Source organism: Staurois parvus, unplaced genomic scaffold (assembly GCF_062004578.1).
Source record: "Staurois parvus isolate SC_StPar_1 unplaced genomic scaffold, SC_StPar_1.0 ptg000051l, whole genome shotgun sequence".
In the NCBI taxonomy this organism is placed as follows: domain Eukaryota; kingdom Metazoa; phylum Chordata; class Amphibia; order Anura; family Ranidae; genus Staurois; species Staurois parvus.
Genome location: NW_028317847.1, coordinates 6,033,975 through 6,058,765, shown reverse-complemented (window position 1 = coordinate 6,058,765; position 24,791 = coordinate 6,033,975). Strand labels below are relative to the sequence as shown.

The 24,791-nt window shown below is 42.0% G+C and overlaps 1 protein-coding gene across 2 annotated transcripts; it reads right to left on the bottom strand.

Annotated features, from left to right (window-relative positions):
- Nucleotides 1-645: 645 nt before the first annotated feature.
- On the bottom strand, nt 646-24,582 carry LOC149470207 (metalloreductase STEAP4-like). 2 transcript variants are annotated; one of them, XM_089666379.1, is made up of 7 exons: nt 24,448-24,582; nt 24,145-24,304; nt 14,336-14,466; nt 8,476-8,937; nt 6,928-7,455; nt 6,073-6,237; nt 646-2,575 (listed from the first exon to the last, which is right to left on the bottom strand). In XM_089666379.1, exons 3-7 carry the CDS (start codon nt 14,390-14,392, stop codon nt 2,306-2,308), a joined length of 1,482 nt encoding a protein of 493 aa, XP_089522505.1. In that variant the 5' UTR covers nt 14,393-14,466; nt 24,145-24,304; nt 24,448-24,582; the 3' UTR covers nt 646-2,305. The 2 variants fall into 2 exon arrangements, with proteins under 2 accessions (XP_089522505.1, XP_089522512.1); XM_089666386.1 differs by lacking the exon at nt 24,448-24,582 and having other exon boundaries at nt 24,145-24,329.
- Between the last annotated feature and the right edge of the window lie 209 nt (nt 24,583-24,791).

Here is a 24,791-nt window from a genome sequence, read left to right as displayed (position 1 = left end):
CCTCTGCTATCTGCATGAGTCACGTCTGACAGTTTATGCGACATCAGACAATTCCAGGAGACAAAGGACCAGCAAACACAAATGCTCCTGCGCTTGAGGATGGACTCGATGCAGGCTACAACCACATCAAGAATGTCCTGGAACATGCACACCTTGCATCCCTCAAAAGACCGGGGAAATCCAAATAAACTGAATGAAGAAAAAACAAACAGAGGGTGCACAGGCCTAGTGCATTACCATAAAATGTTTAATAAGAAATAAAAGTAGGTGTTGTACTCACAAACAACAGTAAAGTCAATGGATCGTCATAAAAGAACAGCTTGGTCAACACCGCGCTACGTGACTGTCCGCAATAGGGAGAGTAGACATCCAATAGGCTGACGTGTTTTGAGGTGGCTCTGAGGAACAGGCAAGTCTTCGAAACGCGTCAGTCTATTGGATTTCTACACTCCCTATTGCGGACAGTCACGTAGCGCGGTGTTGACCCAGCTGTTCTTTTATGACGTGCCTTTGACTTTACTGCTGTTTGTGAGTACAACACCTACTTTTATTTCTTATTAAACATTTTTTTGGTAATGCACTTGACAGAGAACCGAGGGCTGGGCCCACAGATTCAGAGGGTACACGATGCCACACAGACAGCGGTTCTTTTACAACAATTACGTTTACTGAACAGTTATAGTGATCATGTAGTTGAGCATACATAAACAGAATGATAACAGCGCATAACCATACAGTAAGAATAATACTGTCTAACACTAACCCCGTACTTGCAGACTTTTCCCCAATGTCCAGAAAGCAGCCTGGCTGCGCCTGAATGTTCCTGAGCAAGATATAACGTCGGGGTGCACCCTAAGTATTGCGCAATACTATTTGTAAGCCAGAGGAAAGTGGAGTATGTCTCTTGTAGCTCTTTGGTATATCCGAAATGTCACTGAACACGTGTGGTGCGATGTGGTGCGGCAAAGCCTTGGCAGGCTCTTGGTGCTTTTTCCTGATCCACTGGTCCACTCCAGAACCAGACTATACAGTCACTTGTTTCCCGGTCTCGTTGCGGTGAATCTTCACTAGGTGCCGTCGCCAGACTCCACTGTGAGCCTAAAATCCTCTTCCAGGCTCCACACAGATTCTCCAGATGTCCTCAGCATACACCAGCCAGACACAGACCCCTCTCACTTCCTGCTCTGCACCGGAACTCCTCCCCTTCCCAGAGAATTTGTGATGCAGTAAGTAATTTCCTAATTGCAGACTCAAACCTGTATTTACAGTTCACTATGACCCTTCTGAGGGTCCTACTCGGCCCCTAAATTAGCATTCATTAAACTATATAAGGTAAATAAGCATTAGTTTTTGTCATAGTAAACCTCAATGCAAAATCGATTCTTGTACTTTGCTACCATCTACTGACCAAAGAGCATATTGCAGATTAACGTTGCACATCAGTATTTATCCACGCCCCACACCCTTACACACTAGGCCCGTGTGCCCTATGTTTGCTGTTTCTTCAATCCCAGGAGACACCCCCCCTCCCCAACATCCCTACGTTTCCCTGTGAGACTGTGTAGAGCGGGGTGTGTTCATTCCCTCCACTCAGATCTCAGACTACACTTAGCTATGTGTGTAACATCAGCTCCCCACCCCCTGCCTTCTGGAGCTAAGGAATGCTGTGTACAACGTGTGCTGTAGGAGGCTGTAAAGAATACTCTTCAGATAAACAGGTACAACGTATGTAGGAGGATCTGTTTCATCTCATAGTATCAGCTGAGACTAGTCAATTCAATGGATATAAGGGTTTGCAACTACTGTAATGCCATATTATTTTTTTATTTTGTTTTTGCTATTCAAATTTACATAATTACCCATATGATTGTAATCTCTAATAAGCAGGGTCCTCTGATTCCTCCTGTATTCAATTGTATGGTAACTGTACTGTTTGTCCTCACATTGTAAAGCGTTGCGCAAACTGTTGGCGCTATATAAATCCTGTATAATAATATTAATAATATGATCCCTGGCCTTTCCTTTAACAAGGTGACAACGCTCAGCCACTGCCTTGCAATGCAGCAGTGGTGTTGTCACTCCACCATAAGCACTCTCGCTGTGTAACAGGTCTCTTCAATTCATTAGAGGAGCAAAGAGGTGAAGTCTGGGGCGGATGAGCGCGCCGTAGAAGACTCTTGTCACCCACCACCCATCCACCACAGGTAGAGGCACTCCGCAAGTGGTCAAAAAATTATTTTTGATGCACCTCCATAATATAGAGACTCAGTCCACCAGTCAGACACACAGTACATTGTACAGATCATTATATAGTGACATGGCCATTTTTAAACTTCTTATCTTCTTGAGCTGTGGAGCTTCTTTCCCATCCTTGCCGTATTTTGGTAATCCGTTTATCAATACACGGGATTATGAGAATGAATTTGAGGATCAGCACGATACAGGGGATGACCAGAGACAGCGTGTAGGCAGGGGGCATATACCATTTGAAGTTAGCCACATTCAGGAACCTGTTCCAGCCAAAGACAAATGCGTGTCCTGTGCACAGCACCAGGGTGAGGTAGCCGAGCTTAGACTGAAAAGAGAAAAAAATCACATTGTTAGGAATTATTTAGTAGAATAAAGGGAAATAAAATCTGTATTTAACCACTTTCCTACAGGGCACTTATACCCCCTTCCTGCCCAGGCCAATTTCCAGCTTTCAGCGCTGTCGCACTTTGAATGACAAATTGCGCGGACATGCGACACTGTACCCATATGAAATGTTTAGCATTTTTTTCACACAAATAGAGCTTTCTTTTGGTGGTATTTAATCACCACCTGAACCTGAACACCTGAAACTTTTGAAAAAAAATGCACTTTTCTTTGTTTCTGTTATAAAATTTTGAAAATAAATAACATTTCTTCACATATGTAGGTCAAAATGTATTCTGCTACATTTCTTTGGTGAAAATAATAATAATTGAATTTGTATTTTTTTTTTTCAAATGTTTCTTTTTTTTTTTTTTTTTTTAGTAAATTTTTTCTTTTTCTTACTATTTTATTTTTCAGCACACTGTGACCAAAGCAATATGATGTTACCATAGTAACATTGAACTACTCTGGGCAAGTGATCAGGATTTTTTTTTGATAACACATTATGATTGCTAATACCAATGTATTTCATTGATATTTGCAATCATTGTTAATGAATGAAACTGATTCATTCAGTTTTCTGTTGTGATTAGCTGTGATTTGGCAAAGCTGATCACATGATACAGATGGGCTGTGATTGGCCCTGTCTGTATCATGTGATTGCCTTGACCAGTCACAGCTAGCATAATTGTATACAATGGATGGCATGACAGGAAGCCATCCATTGTATACAATTGACATGTGATCTGCTGTGATTGGTCACAGCGGTCACATGACACTGGCAATGGGCCGGTGTAGTGGGATGTCATCGGCTGTGTCTCGTGGACACAGCCGGTGACAGAACGTGCCACTGCGCAGCCCTGAGGCCACGTGAGCAGCTCGTTTTGACAGGACGTCATATGACGCTCAGTCACAACGGCAAGTGTCCCCCCTGGCCGTCAATTTGCTATAGGCCGGTTAAAGGATAACTAAAGCAGAAACAAAAATTTCATATATTGCAGATTGCAGTCCTTAGATGATGGGGCTGCATTCGTTTTCCTTTTTTTCCAGCAAACATTTTCAGCAAGTACAGAAATGACCTATTGATCCTGCCGGAAATTCAATGTGCTTGTCACTTTCCATGAGCTGCGCTGAGGAATATCTTAATTCCTGGCTATATTCTATAAACCACCGATTGCCCTGCCCCCCTCCCCCATGTAATGGAAATGAAGAGATACGGACATGTCTGTAGTCCATATCAGCCTAGGGTGACAACCATAGCTCCCTCCAGTGGAGGAGTGATGTAGCCACCCAGGGACAGGAAATTTGCTATTTGCAGGATTACCAAGTGAAAAATATAAAATAAGCTTGAAAATTTAAAACAAATGCAGCCACCATACCAAGAACTAGTAAACTGCAATATACTGTACTACAGTTTTGGTTTTGGGTTTCGATATATTTAAGTTAAAGTAGATTTAAAGCAGTATTCAACCCAAAAATTTTTATATATTGCAGCGTACCAATTCTTAGATATGCCACATTAGTTTTTTTCAGGCTTTCTTTTGTCTATTTTCATCTGGCGATCCAGTCAGTAAGTCAGTTGTATTTCAACAGAGAAGCTCCCTTGCAGTTACAGGGGTGAGACAAACCATAAAACACTGACAGGGGTGCTTACAATAATCAAATAATGTATTTGTTTATGTAAAACCTTCAATTTGTTAGTGTATTTAAATCTGCTAGTACCTCTAATACTCCTCTCCCCCCAAACTGACAATGCTGCTGTCTAAATCTGCCCCTGTGCTCATTCGTCCAGAGTGGTGTCTGTATAACACAGGTGCTGGGGTACTAGCTAGACTACCAGGTGAAAACAGACGGGAAAAAGCCTAAAAAAATAGAAAACAAATGCAGCCACCACATCTAATAATTGGTAAGCTGCAATATATTACATTGGTTTTGGGTTTAATGTTTATTATTAGATTAACCACTTGCCCTCCAGAGGATTTACCCCCCCCCCCCCCCATTCCTGACCAGACCATTTTTTGTGATACGACGCTGCATTACTTTAACTGACAATTGCGCGGTCATACAATGCTGTACATAAATTAAATTTATGTCCTTTTTTCCCACAAATAGAGTTTTCTTTTGGTGGTATTTGATCGCCTGTGAATTTTTTTATTTTTTGCGCTATAAACAAAAAAAGACCAACAACTTTGAAAAAAACCCACTATTTTTTACTTTTTGCTATAAAACATATCCAATAAAAAATATTTAAAAAATCAAATTAAAAATCATGAGTGGGAAAACAAGATTTGTGCATATTATCCAATAAGGATCGGTACACATTGCATATACTAAGGTGGATTTACACTTTAATTACTGTTGGTAGTGTAGCACCCCCCTAGCATGGGGACATTTCATTTTTGGAAAAAATGTAAATGACTGTAATCAGGGGAGCAGTAATTGTTTCTTTTGGCCTGTTAAGGGTTTCCCAGGCTTGAAGTTTGATTGCTTCCCCTACCCCTGGAAGAAGCTTCCAGGACGGGAGATTTCAATAGCCAACCAGATTATTTATCATGCTCCAGCCAATCCCTGGAGAGGAGTGTCCAGAAGGGGGCTGGGAAGGTGATAAACAGTGTGAAGCACTGGATAGCTTGGTTCCTTCTCCTCAGGAGAGTTTCAAAGCTACCTTCAGGCAGCCCATGGACAGTGCTAAGGCTGAAGGCCTGGATGGATTTTCCAAGGAGCTGATTGCAAGATCTCACCACAAGTGTTTTGGTCTGGAAAAGGACTGTCTCACTCCCTGGTGGAAGCTGAAAGGTGGCAGCTGTCCTGGGGACTTGTGAGTAATGACACTAAATTGATCCCTGTGACTGTGCAATGTTCTGGGAATCACACTGAATACCAGTAGTGGTACACAGGTGCAAGGTAACCAGATCCCAAAGTAACTTGCCTCATGGTCCCCAGCTATGAGGCCTTCGAATGTCCAATACTCACAATTACGTAAGGAGAATATTGTTCTCTAATTGTTGTGTTCTAATCACTTTTAAGTATTGTGTGCCCAAGCCCCTCTTCTGTTATCAAGCAATGAATCTTAAAAAAACATCCCTTGGAGTTATTGGAGCAGGTGTGAATGGACTGGTGGTTGCAGAGACAGGCAGCCTCTGTATTATTAGTAGCAAATAGATAAAGGTGTGTATTTAGGGGATTGGGTTTTGCCTTGTCCTGCTAGAACAGACATGAGATGATAGCTTTGATAGGTGATAGAGATTGTTTGCGCTGTATATCACGTATAGTTCTGGTTGGTTGCTCTGGCCTTTGTGTTTTGTCCTTGACCTGTTATTGGACATGGCCAAGAGTATGATTGAGATCAGCCATAATATGGCAGAATTTGTATGCTGTACAGTATGATCGGCTTAGGTTTTGTCACTGTGTAAGAAGACAGAATTATCTCTATTATACCTGGACAAAGCGGAATTCTCTCCAGTTGACAGCGTTACTAACAGACGGCAATGACGTTATTCCCAGAAGTACATAGAAGAAAAATCCCAGAATTCCCAGGGCTATGTATGAGTCTGACCGCCAGGCCATGACTGTTGAGAAGGGGCTGGTTTCATTATTCTTGACCTGTTGAAGATGGTTCACAGTTTAGTCATGCTTCAATCAATACAGCATTGAGATTTTTTCTTTTTGTTACTCCTTTTGTCTATAGATTGCATAGATAATTAAATAGTTATATAAGACAATGTAGCCAAGAACAAGCCTTGTTTGTGCCAAATTAAAGACTATATGTATATGTACAGTATGGTTTTTGTTATCTTAAGTATTGACAAAGTTATAGCTGAAGCAACAGGACCATAACTGAGATGTAAAATTTGCTCTGGCTCATTAGGTATATATATTGGTTAAAACATAAGAAGAGCGCTCCAATAGCATAATTCTGTATTAATAAAAAGTGATACAAATGAAAAATTTGAATATTAAAAAAGGGCACTAAGCTCTATGAAGTTCGTTTATAACCAGAAGATCTGGAACTCTAATAATGGATTCTCTATGGTAGTCAATATCACAAAGTGTTTGATACACTGTCCCACAGAGTTTGTATATATCTGTCACATTTGAAACTGTATTTAATGTACTCATAGTGTATAAGGATTCATTAGACCAGATAAGCTTCATGGTTTGTCACACATCAACAACCGAGAAAGTACTTAAGCCCAAGATATGCAGGCAACTAGTATTCTATGAAGGAGGTCAGCAAAGGTAGCCCCCGCATTTCTCTTAGTATACATTTCCTTTAAAATTCAACCAACTTACCTGTGCAATGGTGTTGGTAGCTATCCTGTGCCTTACGTAATATCGAATTGGAATCACCAGAGTGTAAATGGCATGGAGAAAGGCATAGGACAGGGCAACCAACCCCAGCTGCTTCCTACACAACATCCAACGGTCCAACCAATTGGGGAAGCGGCTGTACTTTGTGCCACGATACAGTTGAATGATGGCGGCAAACACTCCTGGAAGGTAGATCAAGGCCAGCAGCATGAGAGAGACGATGGGGAAGACCTTGTTCGGTATTGAGATGGCCAGTCGGAAGGAGATATCTTTTCCAAGGACAACCGCAGAGTGGACAACGTCATTTATGACACAGTATAGAAACACAAGCACGGTTAGTCCTGCGCATAGGTAAATTGGGAGTCTCCACATAGGGAAAAGCTGGAGGGGGTAATTCTCTATTTCTTTAGCTGCCAGTAACGACCCTTTATCTTGTGGTGTCAACCCAATGGCCCGCACAATGTCCATTACCCTCTGTTTGGCTGTGTTGTCATCTGAGCACACAAAAACCTGCAGTAGGAAATTCACACATTAGTATGCAAAGAAGAATTTTGGTAAAAGCATATTAATTTCTATAGTTTCTAATTGCAGAGCTGTTAATGTAAACATAGCCTATAAATGGTGCTGTGGGACCTTTTTTACCTCTCTGCAGGATGAATATGTGGAGAATGCAATCTAGAGAGGGGAGCCAGGAATTTTTAGACTGGTTGTCTCTTCAGGACTAGAAGGACATGAAGGATCTCCTCATAAGGATAATAACATTCATTAGGGAAAAAGTTTGGAGACTAGACTCCAGAAAGAAAAACTAGGGAATGTGATTAAGGAGAGACATCAAGGTGGACTGCTCCACCCTTTTGATATTTCCTACAGGCAGTCTAGCCATCCTACCTCTATTACTTTGGTTTTATTTGCATTTGTATGCTATTTCTGTTTTTCTCTGTTGTATGCCAACTTCACCCATGCGGGCAGTGGAGCGGCATTGAAGCTGCTAGGCTGATAATGTACTTTCTATTGTATTGTGCCTACTGCCACTTGTCCTTTTCGTATTGTATATAATAAGTAGTGAAGTTTCAATAAAGTTGTTTATGGAATAAAAAAATCCTTCCAATATATTTTTCCCTTAGTGGAAATGCATTTTCAGGTCTTTCACTCCACCACGCCTTGCTTGTAGAGGTAAGTGCCAGCCATATCCACTGTATTTGTCCAATTATTAAATTAGTGGAGTTTTCCTTCAATGGCCTTCAGGGTACAGTGAAGCATGGTGACCTCCCAGTGCTGGTGTTCAATTACCACCAGGGTGTTCATATGTTGTTCTTATGTTTGCGTGGGTCTCCTCTGACTATGGTGACACAGCAGTAGGGTAATTGACTTTTGCCTAGACTGGCCACCATGTGTATTGCCCTGTATGACTGTGGTTAAAACATTAGAATGTAAACTCCTATGGAGCAGAGACAAACACTTTCAACATGCTCTGTTTGTTGCAATAATCTAAATATAAGTGTCAGCTTTCTGGTGATAGTCAATGGTTACCTGACTGCTGGCATCCAGGGTTCCAGACTGCAGAGACCATGCTGAAACCGTGTTAAATGCTTTTACGACTTTAGCTCTTGGTAACAGCTGGGCAAGATATTCCGCATTGGATTCTGGGTACTGGTTTATCTTCAGGTTATTACTGACATCCACTAGGACTTTTCCATCTAAAACATCTTCAAGTTCCCTGAGAAAAGGACTATAATGGTCCCGCTGTACGGCCAAAATGATCAGTGGGCATTTTTGTGCCGCCTCAGCATGGCCGAGCACTTCCATCCCCTTGGGAAGCAAATTAACCCTTGCAGGGTTTCGGCTCCCAAATATCACATGGAAGCCACTCTGTATCAATTTAAATCCAAGTGATCGGCCAAAGTCCCCAGTTCCAAAAATACAAATGCTGTTGTTCTTTTGAGTTGAATCCAAGTTTAGGGGGGTCAGGTCAGTCTCATTGGTTTCCATTGTCTGAAAAAGACACACATATATAATGTTACAGGTTGTCTTTTTTGCTCTGCAAGCATGCAACATGGGGATAAGAACTTCCTTGTATAGAGTGATTCTGTTTTAAGGGCTCGTTCACACCGTAGCTTTCTGTGTCCATTTCTTGCATCACGTTCAAAACTCACTGGGTGTAATGTAATCCCTACGACATTCCAAATGCAGATCGCAAACACAATGCGTTTGCCTGTATAAGATTGCATGGTACTACAGTACCATGTGATCTGGTGCAGTGCAGGGGCGGACTGACAACTCATAGGGCCCCCGGGCAATAGGGGATCATGGGACCCCTGTGTCCTTGCCCAAACTCTAAAAAGCCTATGAAAAAGGTACCAGGGGCATCTCATGGGGCCCCCTACTGACCCCGGGCCCTCAGGCAGTGCCCGAGTTTCCAAATGGTCAGTCCGCCCCTGGTGCAGTGTGTTTTTGCAAAGCAGCGCATGCATTACTTCTGGTGCAAGTTAGTGTGATTTCAGCCCATTTAAATGAAAGTTTCGCATGAAACTAATTCTCACAGGAATTGCATAGGACATCAAAATCTAGACTTCTGCTTTTAAAATTGATCTTGGCCCCACTGTTCTACTTTCTTAAATTTTAAACTGGTCTTTTAATGGCAACATTTATTCCACTGTCCTAGAGTGGAAAAACCAAATGACCGCACTCCAATGTCACGTAACACTGTCTTCTTTATTTAAAGTCTGAAAATCATCATGGTATTAAACAGACAACATCGCAGAAACCCCAGGGAAGCTTACTGATGTGTTTCATGCCATTAGGTGATGATGCATCATAATATTATTAATAGACATCCAATGGCCTTGTACCTTGTTTCTTGTGAACCTTGAATTCTTTGTTATTTCCATAAACTTTCTGTTTAAGCCATGCCTTTGTATGTACTTTTTACCAAATTATTGTGCTCTCTCCAGCAATATCTTGCTCCTTTGAGTACCTGCAACTGTCCTTACTTTCATTACCATATGTTATTGACCTTTGACTTATTCCGCTTCTGCTTAATCCCAACCTGCAACAGCCTGTTACTGACCTTTGGCTTGTTTACTGACCATGCTTCTGCTTGATCCCTACCTGCTATACCTGCTACTGGACCCTGGCTTGCTCACATTCTGATGGGGAGATCTTGAGGATCGCGACCTGGTATTAACATGCAGCAAAACCCATCTCCAACCTCAGGTAAGCCCCTGCCTTCCATCAGGGTAACCTGATGGTGTACTCATCTTGCTGGTCGGTAGGAGCCGCTCTACTACTATAGCTACTGGTCTCATAGCCTGATCCCTGACTGTGACAGCATCAATAGGCTTCCCTGGGGTTTATTTATGCTGTCTGTTAAATAACATGATCATTTTGAGCGTTTGAATAAGGACAGTTTTATGTGACACTGGTGTGTGGTCATCTGGATTTTCCACTCTACTATGTCCAGCCTAAGTCAATGGAGTCAATCATCACATAAAAGGACCACTTTAAAATCTCAGAAGGTAGAAGAGTGGGGCCAAGATAATTTTTTAAAGGCAAAAGTTAAGGTTTTTAAAGAACCTCAGCTGCCAATAAACCTGTTTCTGCTGATGATTTTGACAAGTGGTTTTCATTCAAGGTAACCTCTGCTTATGTTTTTTGTTGTCATAGACTCATTTTTAATTGCCCATTTTTGTGTCAGGTTTACTTAATCACTATAATTACCTTGTAAGCTAAATGATTGTTTATACTGATAAAATGTCAGACAAACAATCACGTCTAGAAAAAGATTTGTCAACAAGTTTGAAAATCATTTTGACAGGTACCTTTTTTTTATCTGTCATCGGTAATCATCTTTGTACTTATACAACTATGAAGTTGTTTGTGTAGGTTAATAAAAGCGATAGCCATATTTTCACAGAATCTTCCCAAAATTGGTCTAAGCATCTATGACATTTATTAAAGTTAGTCCTTTGCTTTCCTCTTGCCATATAGTCCATATATACCTTTATAACAGTCAGTTCAAACACACTAAAAAAAGAAAATGATTTTGTTGTTGAAACCTGTGGAAGGGTTTACCCTCTCTGTGCACTGTACTGCAAAGCATGCAGAAAAAGGCAAACTGAAGTATGTCACATACAACACAGTGTATAGAGAGAAGCACACTGGAGTATGTCAAATACAGTATAGTGCATGGACTGGGGCAGTCCAGTGTATGTCATGTACATCACAATGCAAGGAGTGGGGAATAGTATGTCACATATAGCACTGTGCACAGGTGGGGCAGTCCTGATTATGTCACATACAACACAGTATACTGAGTGGGGCAGCTTAGAGTAGGTCATGTGTAGCGTAAAGTTTGGAGTAGGACAGTCAAGAGTATGTCACACACAGTACTTTCAATGGGTAGGCAGCCCCAAGCATGTCACCTACAGATTAGTATACTGAGGTAAGTTTAGAGTATGCCATGTGCAGCACAGTGTGCAGGGGGAACAGTCCAGAGTATGTCACATGCAACATCGTATGCATTGGAGCCATGAAGGGTATGTTATTAACAGCACAGGGTACAGGTGGAGTCCAGAATTGTTTACACATGCACAGTACCAAGTACTTTAAGAAGCAACCTGAAGTATTCAACATACAGCACAGTGCATATGCGGAGCATTCTTGTGTATCTATTAAGCAGCACAGTGTATAGAGTGGAGTAGCGCTGCAGGGAATGGGGTGGCCCTAAGTGAGCCATGCACAGCACTTTTGTGGCTGGGGGTGGAGGTGGAAATTTTTGAGTATCGCTTTCTGTTCATTATGTAACCGCTTTTCACATCCCCCTCTTTTAGGTGGGGGTGGTTCCTACCTTCTAAATGTTTCTCTTAAAGGGCCATCCCAGACAAAGGGGTGGCTTACCAAGTCTGTAGCACTCGGAATCTGGTGCAGCTGTGCATGGTAGCCAATCAGCTATTAGCTTCATCTTGTTCAATTAAGCTTTGACATTAAATCTTGGAAGCTGATTGGATTAGATGCAGAGCTGCAGCAGATTTTGCACTCTCCAGTTTTAGTAAATACCCCCCAAAAGTGTTCTTTTGTTTTAGACAGGGATAAGATGTGTTAGCACCACTGTCAGGTTTTATGTTTCTCTGAGCGAAGAAAATTTCACTTTGATTGCATTTGCAGCAAAGGTAAAGTGAGCAAAAATATCCAAAGTAGGGAAAAACAGCTGAATGGGTTGTAGCTGTCCCTTAATCTACCAAATTATAGTGTTTCAATAGTTTTTTTTTTCTTTTTTTTTTCATTTCATCCCCTTCCCCCCTACCTATTTACCAACCATCCCCCCCCCCCCCATCCAATCCCTGACCCCTTCTGCTCTGCATTTTCCTGTTCATTTCTGGAGATCGTAATCCCTATAAAAGAAGAACAAAATAAGTTTCCATATTATTCTATGTTAATGTTTCAATAGTTTTTTTGACCCATTTAGAAAATTGAAAATGTTCCCAACTGGCTACACAGTATAGAAAAACACAGAGGTTTTTAACTCTACCCAACGCTTTCCAAAACAATAAAATAAGTTTTGGTTACACGTATGCTTTAATATAACTTTAGGATACACAATACAGTTGTGTCCAAAATTATTCAACCCCCACTGAAATTGAGTGTTTTGGCCAGTTTGACATTGCTTTTGATCATTCAGTCATCTTGCTTACATTTACATTAAAGAGGCACTTGTAGGTCAGACAAATATAACATAACAGTTATAATGAAATAACCACAAATGTCTTTTCTGTGCTCACAGCATTATCAGTTTTATTCAACCCCCAAGTGACATTCAATCTTAGTACTTAGTACAGCATCCTTTTACAGTTATAACAGCTTTTAAACGTGAAGCATAGCTTGACACAAGTGTCTTGCAGCGATCTACGGGTATCTTCGCCCATTCTTCATGGGCAAAGGCCTCCAGTTCAGTCACATTCTTAGGCTTGCGCACTGCAACTGCTTTCTTTAAGTCCCACCAGAGGTTCTCAATCGGATTTAAGTCTGGTGACTGCGATGGCCACTCCAAAATGTTCCAGCCTTTCCTCTGCAACCATGCTCTAGTGGACTTGGAGGTATGCTTGGGATCATTGTCCTGTTGAAAGGTCCAACGTCTCCCAAGCCTCAGGTGTGTGACGGACTGCATCACGTTTCCATCCAATATCTCCTGGTACTGAAGAGAATTCATGGTACCTTGCACACGCTGAAGCTTCCCTGTACCTGCAGAAGCAAAACAGCCCCAAAGCATGATTGACCCTCCACCATGCTTCACAGTAGGCAAGGTGTTCTTTTCATCATAGGCCTTGTTCTTCCTCCTCCAAACATAGCGTTGATCCATGGGCCCAAACAGTTCTAATTTTGTTTCATCAGTCCACAGAACACTATCCCACAACTTTTGTGGTTTGTCCACATGGCTTTTGGCATACTGCAGTCGACTCTTCTTATTCTTTGGAGACAGCAAGGGGGTACGCCTGGGAGTTCTGGCACGGAGGCCTTCATTACGCAGTGTGCGTCTTATTGTCTGGGCTGAAACTTCTGTACCCACATCTGACAAATCTTTTCTCAGTTCCTCAGCAGTCACACGGGGACTTCTCTCCACTCTACGCTTCAGGTAGCGCACAGCAGTCGAAGTCAGCATCTTCTTTCTGCCACGACCAGGTAGCGTTTCAACAGTGCCCTTTGCCTTGAATTTGCGAATGATGCTTCCTAAGGTGTCTCTTGGTATGTTTAACATCTTTGCAATCTTCTTATAGCCATTGCCCTTCCTGTGAAGAGAAATCACCTCTTCTCTTGTCTTCCTGGACCATTCTCTTGCCTTCACCATGTTTGTAACCACACCAGTAAATGTCTAGAAGGAGCTGAGTATCACAGTCATTTTAAAGCTGCCTAATTGGTGCTTATTATGCTTGATTGCTGCTCGGTGACATCCACAGGTGTTTTCAATACCTGATGGAAAGCACCTGTATGAACCTCTGTTCTTCAGAGTGGTAGTCTTTAAGGGGTTGAATAATTGTGGCAATGAAGAAACCACATAAGAACCATTTACTACTGTATTACATAAACAATTGATGTCATTTTAGTTGCATTTGGGTAGTTACAACGTCCTTGTAGGATTTGATTCTGAATACAATTCCAAATGTACACTATAGTCCCTAAACCCCTTTACAGCATTGGGGGTTGAATAATTTTGGACACAACTGTATATATGAGATGCTTTAGAATCTTGTTTCAAATGCCGTCTGTAAACCTCCATTCACAACAAGCCCTATGCTGTTATTTTTGGGCGGACTGACTCCAAAAAGTAATAAAGTAGATAGCAGGTCTAAAAACGACACTTCTATACATGCTTTATTGCCAGAAAAGCCCTATATACCTTGTTTTTACTTTCTTCTTTGCAGTTTGTGCTTCCTTCTGTCCAGGTGTTGGGCATGCAGAGTTCTTATAGCTATATTGACCTTCCAATGATGTATCCTTTAAAAAACTGGCAGGTTGAGCAGGTTAAAACTGGGGAAACAAAGGGAGGAACACAATTAAAATTGTGTAAATAGGAAGATAGAAGAATTATAATTATCTACCATTGAAACTCAACTACAAGTAAATGCATAATACGCATACAAAATAAATATATGGGAGAGGTTTTACCTACCAATGGATTTGTATTTCCGTCCATTAAGTTTTGAAGTTTACACGTCTCTGCCACCTGACAGGCCTACTTGGCAGGACTAATGTTCAGCTATAAGGTAGATATGCAGTTTTCCTGGAGATGCTGTTTTATGCTGTATGGCCTTGCTCAGACGAGCCTCAGAAACAAACATTTTCTCCACATTTTTACTACTGAACCAAAGCCCAACAAGGCATCCAGAAGGGAATCATACACATGCTGCAGCAAAATAAATTTGGTTTGTCGAGTCTCACAGGTGATTTGTCGAGTTTAACAGACCTGTCAAACTCACCCATTGAAGTTAAAAGCCAACATTAAAACTACACAAATCCTTTGTATAACATACTTGGGAGATGCCCTAAACCAGCACATGAAGTTGTGCATCAGTACAATTTACTCCTGCAAAAGTAATGTTAAAAAAAAAATACTGCCGCTAAATGATAATTCCCCACTGGTCTTGTTCTGTTTGTAAACAAGGGTACCGGGGGATCCTGGGTGACATCAGTGATCAAATTTAGCCATGACCATGCTTGGTCAATGATGTCACCTGGGATTCCCACCAGTTTGTTCAAGGCCTCTTTCACGTGGGTGATCTGATCAGGTTCGTGTGTCCATTTCTTAGGCAGACCTGATTGGATGGTCTATGTATTGCTATAGGCTTGTGTTCTTTTACACCCACCTATATCTAATTCGATCTGATCCACAAAAAAAATGGAAGGAGATCTGTTCCCCTCTGTCTGGGCAGATCGGATAGAAGGGCAGTGACATGTAAACAGACAGCAGGTCCATTACCCATGACCGCTCATAGAGCAGAGTGGGGTTTGTCCATATCCGCTCTGCATAACCCAAGTGGACACAGAACTGTCATCCTCCAATTATGCTCAGCGTTGGATCTGTCTGCTGATCCCCTGCTGTGCAGAGCAAAGTGGATTCTGCCCTGTGTGAAAGGGGCTTAAGATTTCCAACAAGTCAGCATGAATCTCTCTAACGGTGGTAGTGCTATCAACGTTAAATGACGGGCTTCTGGCTGCCTCAGGAGGTTCAGGTAGGCAGGAGAACTGGCAAAGCTGGCCAGTTTTTTCAACCGTTCTCCAAACTGTTGGGTTGGTTTGAACTCATGTTCAACCTGAAGCTAAAGCTTACCTCCAGCATTCAGAAAGAACAGCGGACCACCATGCAGTGCTTCATAAATGGCACAAAAGAGAAGGGGAGCAAAGGCACAACACCAGAATTGAAGAGCATTATCTCACATTAGAAGCTCTCAGCGGACCTTACAGAGAGGGTAATTAAAACATTATTTTAATTTTTTAATTCTATATTATATTGCCAAAAACATTGGGACACCCCTCCAAATCATTGGATTCAGGTGTTCCAATCACCTCCATGGCCACAGGTGTGTAACATCAAGCACTTAGGCATGTAGACTGCTTCTACAAACATTTGTGAAAGAATGAGTCTCTCAGGAGCTCAGTGAATTCAAGCGTGGTCCCGTGATAGGTTGCCACTTGTGCAATAAGTCCATCCATTACATTTCCTTGCTACTAAATATTCCATGGTGAACTGTTATCAGTATTATAACAAAGTGGAAGCAACTGGGAACAATAGCAACTTAGCCACAAAGTGGTAGGCCGCATAAAATGACAGAGCAGGGTCAGTGCATTGCTAAAGACCTCCAAACTTCATGTGGCTTTCAGATTAGCACAACAACAGTACGTAGAGAGCTTCATGGAATGGGTTTCCATGGCTGAGCAGCTGCATCTAAGCCTTACATCACCAAGTGCAATGCAAAGCGTTGGATGCAGTGGTGTAAACCACGCTACCACTGGACTCTAGAGCAGTAGAGACGTGTTCTCTGGAGTGATGAATCACGCTTTTCTGTCTGGCAATCCGATGGACGTGCCTGGGTTTGGCAGTTGCCAGGAGAACGGTACTTGCCTGACTGCATTTTTCCAAGTGTAAAGTTTGGTGGAGGGGGATTATGGTGTGGGGTTGTTTTTCAGGGGCTGGGCTTGGCCCCTTAGTTCCAGTGAAGAGAGCTCTCAAGGCATCGGCATACCAAGATATTTTGAACAAATTTCATACTCTCAACTTTGTAGGACCAGTTTGGGGATGGCCCCATCCTGTTCCAACATGACTGTGCACCAGTGAACAAATCAAGGTCCATAAAGACATGGATGAGTGAGTTTGGGGTGGAGGAACTTGACTGGCCTGCACAGAGTCCTGACCTCAACCCGATAGAACACCTTTGGGATGAATTAGAGTGGAGACTGCGAGCCAGGTCCTCGCGTCTGACATCCCAATGGTCAAACATTCCCATAAATACACTTCTAAATGCTTTATTTTTTTTAAGTCCACGGTAGACAGGAACTATTTTTAAGGGCTTGGTAGCCCACTGTTATTTAAAAGAAAGCAAAAGTTCACAAACAAATGACTTCTCACTCAGGTGATCTTCTCCAGCCTCAGCAGAAATACACACACTATAAAATGCGAGCCACCTGCCTCATAAGCTCACTCAGCTTCAATAGCAGCACCACGCTGCACCTCTTACCAGTCTCCCAGACTGTGTTGTCTAGCTCTCCTTTACTCACAGCATCCTGCTGCATGGCCCATTTCTGGCCTATGGACTGGGGTTCTGTTGACACCTCAATAGGAGCTGACCTGACTACTGGAACTGAGACCTCTGTCTCTTGGCTTCTGACTGGGTCCTCTGACCTCTTGATGAGAGCTTCTGTCAACCCCATTACGTGCGGTCTCCAAACTGGGATCTATGAGCCATCCTCAAAACTGAATATATAATGACACTGCACACCTGTATACTTAGACAGGTTTCAGGTGTCTAGCAAAACCCGGACACAGGATTGAATGTTCCAATCCAGAGCTGCAGAATCCAGAGAAAACAAAATCCACAGCTTTCTTTGCCCAGAAACATTAGTCTGGAACATTGCATTTACCCTAAATGCGAATCCTGTGTCACATTTTCCTATCTTCTCACAGTGACAGAGTCTTGTCCTTTCACTATATACAGTCAGGTCCATAAATATTGGGACATCGACACAATTCTAACATTTTTGGCTCTATACACCACCACAATGGATTTGAAATGAAATGAACAAGATGTGCTTTAACTGCAGACTGTCAGCTTTAATTTGAGGGCATTTACATCCAAATCAGGTGAACGGTGTAGGAATTACAACAGTTTGCATATGTGCCTCCCACTTGTTAAGGGACCAAAAATAATGGGACAGAATAATAATCATAAATCAAACTTTCACTTTTTATTACTTGGTTGCAAATCCTTTTCAGTCAATTACAGCCTGAAGTCTGGAACGCATAGACATCACCAGACGCTGGGTTTCATCCCTGGTGATGCTTTGCCAGGCCTCTACTGCAACTGTTTTCAGTTCCTGCTTGTTCTTGGGGCATTTTCCCTTCAGTTTTGTCTTCAGCAAGTGAAATGCATGCTCAATCGGATTCAGGTCAGGTGATTGACTTGGCCGTTGCATAACATTCCACTTCTTTCCCTTAAAAAACTCTTTGGTTGCTTTTGCAGTATGCTTTGGGTCATTGTCCATCTGCACTGTGAAGCGTCCAATGAGTTGTGAAGCATTTGGCTGAATATGAGCAGATAATATTGCCCGAAACACTTCAGAATTCATCCTGCTGCTTTTGTCAGCAGTCACATCATCAATAAATACAAGAGAACCAGTTCCATTGGCAGCCATACATGCCCACGCCATGACACTACCACCACCATGCTTCACTGATGAGGTGGTATGCTTAGGATCATGAGCAGTTCCTTTCCTTCTCCATACTCTTCTCTTCCCATCACTCTTGTACAAGTTGATCTTGGTCTCATCTGTCCATAGGATGTTGTTCCAGAACTGTGAAGGCTTTTGTAGATGTTGTTTGGCAAACTCTAATCTGGCCTTCCTGTTTTTGAGGCTCATCAATGGTTTACATCTTCACTCTGGTGAATTCTTCTCTTGAATGTTGACTTTGACACACATACACCTACCTCTTGGAGAGTGTTCTTGATTTGACCAACTGTTGTGAAGTCATCCACCACAGTTGTTTTCCGTGGTCTTCTGGGTCTTTTGATGTTGCTGAGCTCACCAGTGCATTCCTTCTTTTTAAGAATGTTCCAAACAGTTGTTTTGGCCACGCCTAATGTTTTTTCTATCTCTCTGATGGGTTTGTTTTGTTTTTTCAGCCTAATGATGGCTTGCTTCACTGATAGTGATGTCTCTTTGGATCTCATCTTGAGAGTTGACAGCAACAGATTCCAAATGCAAATAGCACACTTGAAATGAACTCTGGACCTTTTATCTGCTCATTGTAATTGGGATAATGAGGGAATAACACACACCTGGCCATGGAACAGCTGAGAAGCCAATTGTCCCATTATTTTTGGTCCCTTAACAAGTGGGAGGCACATAAGCAAACTGTTGTAATTCCTACACCGTTCACCTGATTGGGATGTAAATACCCTCACATTAAAGCTGACAGTCTGCAGTTAAAGCACATCTTGTTTGTTTCATTTCAAATCCATTGTGGTGGTGTATAGAGCCAAAAATGTTAGAATTGTGTCGATGTCCCAATATTTATGGACCTGACTGTATATCCAAAACTAAAACAAAAAAAAATGGAAATACACTTTAATATGGATCTCCAACCAAACAGTTTTTAGTTTTGGGAAAGATTAGAACCTCTGTCAAGCTTTAATCATCTCCTATTCCCCTTGGCAGTGGGGTTCCTGACTTCCAGTCCCAGTGGCCACTTGTCACTGAACAGAGAGACAATCTCTTCACTAATGATACAGACAGCATCAAAACTGCTTTTGCAATGGGCAGATAATAGATGACTTGCTCAATTTTTGCTTCCCCCCCTGGGAAAGGGTATGAAAAGAAATCTTCCCAAGGGGGGGATTTTGCTCGCATTTAACTATAAAGCACAACTGAACTATCATAAGAACTGTAGAGAAGGACCATTACACTATGTTTGAAGACAGCAGTCTCTCTGTGGAGATCTGGATCTGAGACGCAAGCTGCTAAATCAGATCTATATCATTTCAATGAGCAATGCTCCTTGCTGATTAGAGAATTCTAGCTTCAACTCAGCAGGGAAAATGTCAGATCTCTGCAGAGGGACCACTGCTTCAGCACACACAGGGCAAAGGTCTTTCTCTACAGTAAGCAGAAGACAGGCTTTTCTACTCTGTTGTCTGTTTTCCACTCTGAATGTTGGGTAGGTGCAGCAGGCAGTAAGCACACAGGGTCCTGATTTGCCAAAAACGGTGTATTACAGAAGTAATAAATTAGTACAAATAGGCCAGGCGAGGAGGCTCACCTGACCAGGGCACTTACTATAGTTCAGAGCAGAGACAGTGGTGTATAGATTCAGAGCTGCCGACAGCATCTGCCATGAGGAGCAGAGTGTGGCCAGGCTGGTCCAACCCAAAGGAGAAGTTTTGTGAGAAGTTGATGTAGTCCCTACTCTTTCCCTACTCCACCGGAACCTTTCCCTATCTCTAGCACTGTCCCTGACAGACGGGTATCCTGTCCCTACACTAGCCACTCACATCAAGCATGCCAAAATCTGGGGCAGAGACTTAACCCAAGAGTCACCTGGGTCCAATGCATCCAACCAGATTACTGCTCCAGGTGATCGAAGATCCCAAACAGAAACCCAGTTTCTCCTGACTTCCTCCCTCTGATGCATTGCCGCTATGGTCGAGCGCCACCCTCAGTAGAGAATATAGACTGCACCTGCATGCATGTCTACTTTATTTTGCACCTGGTATGTATTTAGCTGATTTAAAGGATAAGTTCACTTTTTTAGAAAAAATTATAAATGCACATTTTTTTGCAGGTAAAAAAATGTGCATTCATTATTCTTTGTTTCTGGAGCCTGCAAAGCATTGCATCAGCGATCAGCAGATCGCTGGTGCCATACAGGTCTCCTGCAGACCTGTCAGTATATCTACTTTTCCATACGGGATATATGGGCAAGCAGATATACTGACAGGAGGAATGAATTAACTACCACAGCGCCATGGTAGTTCATTGAGAACTACAAGCCGACAGCTGCAAAGGCTGTTGGGACTTGTAGTTCAGTCATTCACAGAACACCGTGAATGAATGACGCAGCCAAGCATGACAGCTAGCAAGGAGGAGAAGATCCCCTGCTAGCTGTCACAACGGGGAGCGAGGAGGAGCAGGGAGAAGTCCGTTCGTAACATGTTACACCCTGAATATGGGTGTAACACAGGGGCGGACTAACCATTTGGAAACTCCGGCACTGCCTGAGGGCCCGGGGTCAGTAGGAGGCCCCATGAGATGCCACTGGTACCTTTTTCATAGGCTTTTTTGAGTTTGGGCAAGGACACAGGGGCCCCATGATCCCCTATTGCCCAGGGGCCCCATGAGTTGTCAGTCCACCCCTGGTGTAACATGTAACATGTTATGAAAGGTGAACTTATCCTTTAAAGTGAAAGTTTTGTTGGGTTTTTAATGTTATAATTTTTGAACAGGTCAGACCAGATCCATAGACGTGCACAGAGAAAGGAGCAGGGCAGTCGTTGTGCTTTGTAGGAATACTCAGAAGGAAAGTAAAGCTGGAATATGTAATGGGGAAATATTTACAAACTATAGACAGAAACTATTTTATAGAGATTAACACCCAATGATAAAATTCCCTTATTTATCTGAAAAATACTGTAAAAGATCCTTGTTTCCCATTAATTTTTTACTTCATACGATAAATCATTTTTTTTTTCAGAAGTAAACTATTTTCATTTGATGATACAACAGATACTAGTAACTGCAGAGCCCGATGTGAACTTTTTCCATTACAGTGAAATCCCAGCATGCCTTGTGAAAGTCATACATCCTTATCTCCTGTCTAACCTCATGCCAGCCATAAATTCCATTTCCATTTAGAAGTATGAGCGGACTACACCTGTGAGCCCAGGGACCAGCTGCTGTGTTATCTTTTATTTTTTAGAACCTGTAAACTGTTTTGAAACACATTTGTCTTGCTAATCATTTTTATTCTCAAAGTGAGAGAGTTCCCAATTTTATTGTTCAATTTTGTTGGTTACATAAAATGCCTCCTGTGCGTTCCTCATCCATCTGCCCAACTAAGCTCAAAGTACAGGGCCAAACTATAGAATACCCAAAAGGAAGGTGAGGTGGTTTATTTTAGCCGGTGCTATGACTGCCATATTAGAGCCATTAGAGTCAGCTAAAGAACTCCTGTACTGAGAGCAAGAAGATGGTTTCTGTTGACGACCTCTCCTTGAAAGTTGACTGGCTATCATACTGATCCAATGACTTAGATACTTCCTGAGTCACTGTCCTGAAATAGATATGCATATCAAAATTGTTGACTTTTGGTGACATCAATAACCAATAGGTACATAAGGTGGAGCCAAGAAACTAGTATTTTTAGTTGACATATTTGGAGCATTACACACTTGCCTTGAAGGAAACCTATGCTTTACCCTTGTAGGTCAAAGCAACAAGTCCACTTTGATGACCCTTTCCATACTCTTCTTTTGTTCATCTTTTGCATGTGATTTAGCCCTTTTCCTCCCATATGACAGTATTGGAGCTTGGTGATTGGCTGCTCAGGTAGCCAGCACTCGTATATAAGGGCATAGGGAGAGTCCTTTGCTCTCTGTAAGCTCAAACGAGCAACTAGCAGCTTAAGTAAGGCTTTCTCGTCCTACTTCTGGTGGCCCAACAAAGTAAAGGGGATGGGGGGGGGGTGTAGCAGAGAAAAGAAAGGTGGTAACACATAGGGTTAATGTGCCGGTTAGTGGTAGGACTGCAGAGAGGTTTAGTATGAGGACTACAGGGAGGGTTAGAGTTATACTATGGCTTACCGTGAGGGTTAGGATTAAGTGTGAGGGTCACTGGAGGAGGTTAAGTGTTTGAGTTAAAGTGAGGTTACAGGGAGGATGAGTATTAAGAGAACAGGAGGCCTAGTGCTAAGGTTACGGGGGTGGGGGTTAAAGTAAGGGTTACAGGAGGGTGAATATCAAGATGACAGGTAGGTCTAGGAGGGAGGGAGGGTTAGTGTTAGGTTTAAAAGGCAGGTTAGTGTTAGATTTACAGAAGGGCTACTATACGTTTTTCAAGGAGGACTAGTGTTCGGTTTACAGGGAGAGTTAGTGTTATGGTTACAGGGAGGGTTAGTGTTAGGGTTGCAGAGAGGTTTAATCTTAGGGTTACAGGAAGGGTTAGTGTTAGAGTTACAGGTAGGGCTAGTGTTAGAATTAAAGAAAAGTTTAGTGTTATCATTACAAGGAGGGTTAGTGTTAGAGTTGCAAAGAGGTTTAGTCTTAGTTTTGCAGGGAGAGTTAGTGTTAGGAAAACAGGGGGGGCTAGTGTGAGGGTTAAAGGGAAGGTTAGTGTTAAGGTTGTCAGGGGGGTTTAGTGTTAGGGATGCAGTTACAAGAAGGGTTAGTGTTAGGGTTACAAGGAGCGTTTGTGTTAGGATTGCAGAGAGTATTGGTCTTAGGGTTACAGGAAGGGTTACTGTTAGGGTTGCAGAGAGAATTAGTGTTAGGATTACAGGAAAGGTGAATGTTAGGGTTGCAGGGACGGTTAGTGCTAGGAAAACAGGGAGTGTTAGTGCTAGGGTTACAAGGAGGCTTAGTGTTAGTGTTAGGGTTGCAGGGAGGGGGAGTAATAGGAGAACAGGGAGGGCTAGTGTTAGCGTTGAAGAGAGGATTAGTGTTAGGCTTACAGGGGGGGTTAGTGTTAGAGTTACAGGGAGGGAGAGTTTCAGAAGAATAGGGAGGGTTAGTGTGAGGGTTAAAGGGAAGGTTAGTGTTAGGGTTACAGGGTGGTTTAGTTTTAGGGATGCAATTACAAAGAGGGTTAAGTCTGAGAATTACAGGGAGGTTTAGTTTTAAAGTTTCTGTCAATGGCAACAGTTTCACACAATTCTGAGATCATTCAGACATTCATTGACCTGCTTTAAGCTGGTTTTGGTTTCCCATTGACTTGTATGGGAATGACACAAACTCTTAGATTTATAAATTAGGATTACATAAAGGATTAGCACGTGGAGTACCTTGGGGTAGGGGACCGTTTTGCCAGAAATTCTGCACTGGAAAGGAACAGTTGCACTTAAAACTAATATGTATTGACATACTGGGGTTGCTTCTTAGTAGTGCTGCACAATAGTTGAGCCCTAGTTATCCTAAGTGCACGTTTACTGGGTTGGCTAATGCAAGCTATGGTCACTCCAGTTAGCAGTCTCAGTTAGCAGTTATTATTTGAAGAGGCTAAAGCATTCCAGTGAAACCCATACAACCAGTAGAAATAATACATGACCATTTTATATATATATATATTTAAAACAATAACCCAATTATGGTACAGCAAGCATGTCAGAATTGGAAATCCACATGATAAATACCTCTTAACATCTCAATATTAGCTCACAATAAATAAGTATATACACTGCGGGGTCCTTTGAAGAACAATATAAAGTAAATTGACTTTACTTACCAAGAAGTGACAGATGTGTTTCATAAAACACCTAAAGCCCAGGAGGATATATTCGGAGAGGTCCCTCCGCTGTGCACGCTGGGTCTGCGTCTCTGCTGAACCCTGATCGGAGTGTATTGTATTTTGGCCAAAGATTTCACAACATTACGGAAATTACATTCTGTTGAAAGATTTGGCAAAAGTTTAGAAAGAATATAAAAAAAAAGAGTTATGTATAAATGAACTTTCTTCCCTTTCTGCTCCTGGCCGAGAACTTTTGTTTCTCTAAGTTATTGAGAAAGATTGTGAGCAGATAATATTTACCTGCATCTGAAAGATGCTCTTTAATAAGATCTGAAGATGCCTTGGGGAAATGTATTCAAAGACAAGCTGCTGCTGAGTGTGGTTTAATGCCAGTCTTGGCTGATCCTTGATCCTGTCTATTTATTTTGGTTGAAGATTTCACAACGTCCCTACTACCCGGAAACCAGAGCCTAATGAAGCATCTGCCAAAATCAAACAAGACAAAAAAAAAAAAAAAGGGCTATAATAAATATTTTGTACAAATGTACTTGGCAAAAGGTTTGCTTCAAGTAACTAAAGGATAAAATGAGTTTCCAAATACAAAAGCGTTAAAACAAAACTCTAGCTAAAACAAAAAATAAAAA

Coding starts and splice junctions, on each gene's coding strand:
- LOC149470207 (XM_089666379.1), bottom strand. CDS start 14,392: ATGCCCAACACCTGGACAGAAGGAAGCACAAACTGCAAAGAAGAAAGT. Junction 8,938..14,335: donor AAGAAGAAAGTAAAAACAAG/GTATATAGGGCT, acceptor TGTCTTTTTCAG/ACAATGGAAACCAATGAGAC. Junction 2,576..6,072: donor GAGAATTCCGCTTTGTCCAG/GTATAATAGAGA, acceptor TTCTCTTTTCAG/TCTAAGCTCGGCTACCTCAC.